General features: G+C 31.0%; 1 protein-coding gene across 1 annotated transcript; it reads right to left on the reverse strand.

Annotated features, from left to right (window-relative positions):
- Positions 1-1,609: 1,609 nt before the first annotated feature.
- LOC125874798 (gibberellin 3-beta-dioxygenase 1-like) lies at positions 1,610-4,277 on the reverse strand. The gene is made up of 2 exons (XM_049555830.1): positions 3,706-4,277; positions 1,610-2,276 (listed from the first exon to the last, which is right to left on the reverse strand). The coding sequence occupies exons 1-2, from the start codon at positions 4,188-4,190 to the stop codon at positions 1,643-1,645; spliced, it is 1,119 nt and encodes a 372-aa protein (XP_049411787.1). The 5' UTR covers positions 4,191-4,277; the 3' UTR covers positions 1,610-1,642.
- Positions 4,278-4,530: the final 253 nt, after the last annotated feature.

The following is a 4,530-nucleotide window of genomic DNA, read 5'->3' on the forward strand; positions in this document are numbered from 1 at the left end:
ACAAGTTTGGTATTTGAATTTTTAAAAATATGTATATATAAGTAATAATTTTACATATGCAATCATACATCTCTATAATATCTATCTTCTAGAGTATAAATTATAATATATATCATTTCACTGCAACAATTAATTTCTCCTCCTTTTCTTATTGAACCAGTTTTTCATGTTACGTTATATCATATGTTCTCTATATAATAACATTTCGTTATGATAGCTAAAAAATATTCAAACAAATAACACCGTTATAAAAAGATTTATTTATGAATTTTGCCGAATTTTAGAGCCTAGCTACCTCTGCCCCTGTAAGGGATATGGAGTTAATTTATGAATAGAGAAGACCTAGCTAAAAAGAGATGAATTATATTGAGATGAAAATTGATAAAGAAATGGACCTACAGCCTAACTCAACCTCAAAATCTAGCTCATGAGAGGAGAATGTCCAAGATCCTCGACTTTGAGACCATGGACCATTACACGCTTAGAACTGGACATTTGGAGCATGAACAATATAAGACGAAGGGTGGGCGGGGGGGCCAACATCGAAAAAATGAATGAGCTTGACTCTGATACGATGATAAATAAATGAACCCATCGATTTGGAACTCCAACATAAATTGACAAACATGGCATCTATATCAACTTGAGCACTTGGCTAGTTTGTTTGTTTTTCTTCTTCTCTGATCTTTTTTGTTTTCTTGTTTAAATTTCGCATGGTGGGCTTTATTTTATTTATTTATTAGTACTTGTCATCATTATACAATAGAATTGCTACATATTCAGGTCAGTAATACTCTGATTTCTTTTTTGTCATATACTTTTATTTCATCCCAATAAATTATAATCTATCAAATTTAATTTATAACCCATTTTCTTTTTAGCTTCATCCAGCATTACGACAAAAAGGACAGCAGATCAATATTGTTTGTTTGGTTGTTCATTTTTAAATAACAAATACAACTTTAATGTGTGCTTATATGTTTGTGTGTCCATTATATGTATACCTTCAATAAGGAAATTATGACAGATTTGTTGTCAATCATTTTAAATTACAATTGTTTTTGTGTATGTTTAAAAGGAGTTCAATCGAATCTTATTTGTTGTAATCATTTTAAATTACAATTATATGACTCAAATAATTGTTTTAGATGTGCAAGTTCTAAATGAAACATTGACATTTTTGTAGTTTTGTTTTATCAAAACTATGGGCTTCCCATTATGTAAAAAGAAAGAAAATTTTTTGTTATAATAGGTGTTTTTTAAAAGAGAAAATTAGCTTCAAAAAATATTGTCACATCAACTAAGTAATCGAGAATAACACTTGACCGTTGTCAATGACTTCATGTGTGAAATGACAAGAATATAATGATAGTTACGTGTCAAACTAAAAAAAAATGATTTTCACCCATAATTTTTACTAATTAAGTGAACCAGATGAGAAATCAACTTTATCTAATGCGCACATCAAGTAAATTCGATCATTTTGAAATACAATATAAAGATTGATAAAAATAAAATCTATATTCTCCTCTCTCCCAAAAATATTAACAATATTCCTCCAATAATGGAGTAAAAAGGAACATCAAGAGAGAAAAAGAAACATAATTTTAAAAAAAATAAAATTCAAATGCCACTAGTGAATTTATCCAACTTGTACCCCATTATGATCTTTGGCATCAGCAAATCCACTCAAAGGGACACAAAGCCGTACAGATGAAAGTGCCTTATCAAAATATTTGGCCTTAGTGCCCAAATACTCACTCCATGTCACTGCCCTATACAAGGGTGGGTGCCTATGGTCCAGCAATTTCGACAGGGGTGAGACTCTCACCCCTGTCGGTGGACCATATAAATAGGCTACAGAAAGTCGATGTCGTGTCCGGTTCACAACCGCCCGATGTAAAACACTCGGGTATGACCCGTTTGAGAGTATGTGTAATAAGTCACCTACATTAACTACTAATGCCCCGGGTATTGGAGGGACAGTGACCCACCCATTTCCTTCTTGGTAAACTTGTAAACCACTTGTGTTGTTTTGGTGAAGGATTGTTAATATGGTAGAATCCGTATGTGCTGCAAGACCCATGGCCCGACCCGGATCCGGACATGCCGGGTATGAATTTAGTTGTAAGGCAGCACATCCTTCTTTGGTTTCACCTTTTGGGCCTACGGCCCATTTTACATCATCTTTTGTTATTCCTAATGACCCAAGTATAAGCCACATTAATCTTCCTGCTAGCTTTTCCATTTCCTTTTCATATTCTTCTATTACTTCACTGAAAAAAAGGCAAAAAAAATTGTAGTTATTAAGTATGAACAACATCAAATGAATTACTTACTACTAGAAAACAAGGAAATAGAGACAGACAAATTCGTAGATAAACAACAAAAATCTCATGCTAATCTCATTTAGCTATTGAGATTAGCGACAAATTTTAAGAAAACTTAATTAACTAGTGTTTTAGCAATATGCTCCCTCCGTTCCTTTGTAGTAGTTATAGTTTCTTTCTTAATGAATTTTGACTGACATTTTAAGATGTATATTTTATCATATTAATATGGAAAAAGTTGCAATTTATAATACTTTTTGTATAGTTTTTGAAAATCTAAAATTTTATTTTAAAATATCAAATTAATGTAACCTGATTTAGCTTTGAAAATTTGTCAAATCGACTCTCGAAAAATGCAACATGACAACTAAAAAGGAACGAAAGAAGTATTAGCTAAGATACCAGATAAAATTCATAGCTAATTTCATATGTTCGTGACTATTAAGTAAGTAATACTACTCTTATTTACTACAGTAGAAACTATTTGAGAAATTTATTTAATTTATATACTAGAAATAGATATAAAAACAAAGTACAATAAAATAAATAATTAGATTCGATTTAGAGATTGGTAGATCTGTGAAGTCTTCCCTCTTATCTTGTCCGTGGGACCTTATATGTCTTTATCGTTAAATTTTTCTTCTTCCATTAATAAAGTATAAAAGTTACATCACTAGGTTTTACCTACGGCTTCCCCTACACTATGCACAAAAAGATAAAAGAATAAAAAGTTGTGTACTTATGAAAATGAAAGAAAGACTTTATTTTCATTCTCCATATATGCGTGCATGAGAAATGTGAGGGATAATAAAAAAGTTTGGCAGAGTATAGTGCTTCCAAATTGAACTTTATTTTATTTTTTTGTATGTAGGTGACGGACAACAATAATCGGCCTTCTTAATCATGGTGGTTGACTAGTTGAGGAGTTTTCTCCTGACCACTAGGTCAAGATTCAAGGCTGATAAATAGAAGAAAATCAATGATATACGTATTTTAAAATACCTTTTTTTTAAGTGAGAAACAATTTCTATAATTAAATAGTATATATTTATCGTTTATCTTGTTTAATGTTGTAACTTATAATACTTTTATTATAATTTTTTTCTATAAATATCTAAATAGTAATCTTAAAATATTGAATTAATCTAATTTAATTTTGCCTTAAAAAGTTAGTTAAACTGACTCTCGAGAAGTAAAACACGACAATAAATATACGACAGAGGAAGTATTATCAAGAAAGGAATCTTATCCGTACGAGCTATTTATCGATAGATTAATAATGAATTTTATAAATGATTCATTTTCCTTTTTAAATTCACAACGTCTGAATCCTGAATTTGCCTGATAATAAGTACTACTATACTCTAATACTTACCAGAATTTCTTGTAATCTTTAGGCCAAAGTTGTCTAGCATGTTCAATTGGGGAGCCAACAATGGTGAACCCTTCAGACCACATGAGCTTTGAGAAAAAAGACGAAATTCGAGCCACACCATAGCCAGTGACACCATCAGGAGAGCGAGCAGCCTTCAATTTTTGTTGCATAGGAAGTGAAAAAAGGGTTTTCCCGGCCACATCAATATCTTGTAGTAACCTCTCTGATATACTATGGTTTATAATTTGAAATGCACCCCATTTCTTGCATGCATGACCTATATGATCAAGAATATTATTATTATTGTTGTTGTTGTTATCGAGGTCGATAACTGGAATAGACTCGAAATTACATGAATTTTCTTGAGAATAATGATCATTTGATGATGTCCATGCATGGGATTCTGGTAATTCTTTAATTGAATTCAAGTCAAAGTGTTTTTGAGAGTGATGAGGTCTAAAAGAATGTGAGATTCTTGAAGGCATAGTGTAGTAGTACGTAATGAAAAATTTATAAAAAAAAAATGTAGATTACTTTATGAGCTATAGTAGATAGAAGAACAAAGGGGAAAAATGGAATGTTTTGAAAGAGGTGATGTAGGGGGAGGTATATATAGAGGTGATTGATTGGAATGAAAAAGAAATATTAATAATAATGTAATTTTGAGTGCTATTTGAAAAATATTGGTGTTGATAGATATATGGAAGGGGACAAGAAACTAAAGATAAATTGCTATTGGATTATAGAAACAACAAACAAGTTGAAAGACAATCGTGTCCTCTACGAAAATAATGTACTTAGATAAAGGATTGTATTATAGAGTTA

Source organism: Solanum stenotomum, chromosome 8 (genome assembly GCF_019186545.1).
Source record: "Solanum stenotomum isolate F172 chromosome 8, ASM1918654v1, whole genome shotgun sequence".
Lineage (NCBI taxonomy): Eukaryota > Viridiplantae > Streptophyta > Magnoliopsida > Solanales > Solanaceae > Solanum > Solanum stenotomum.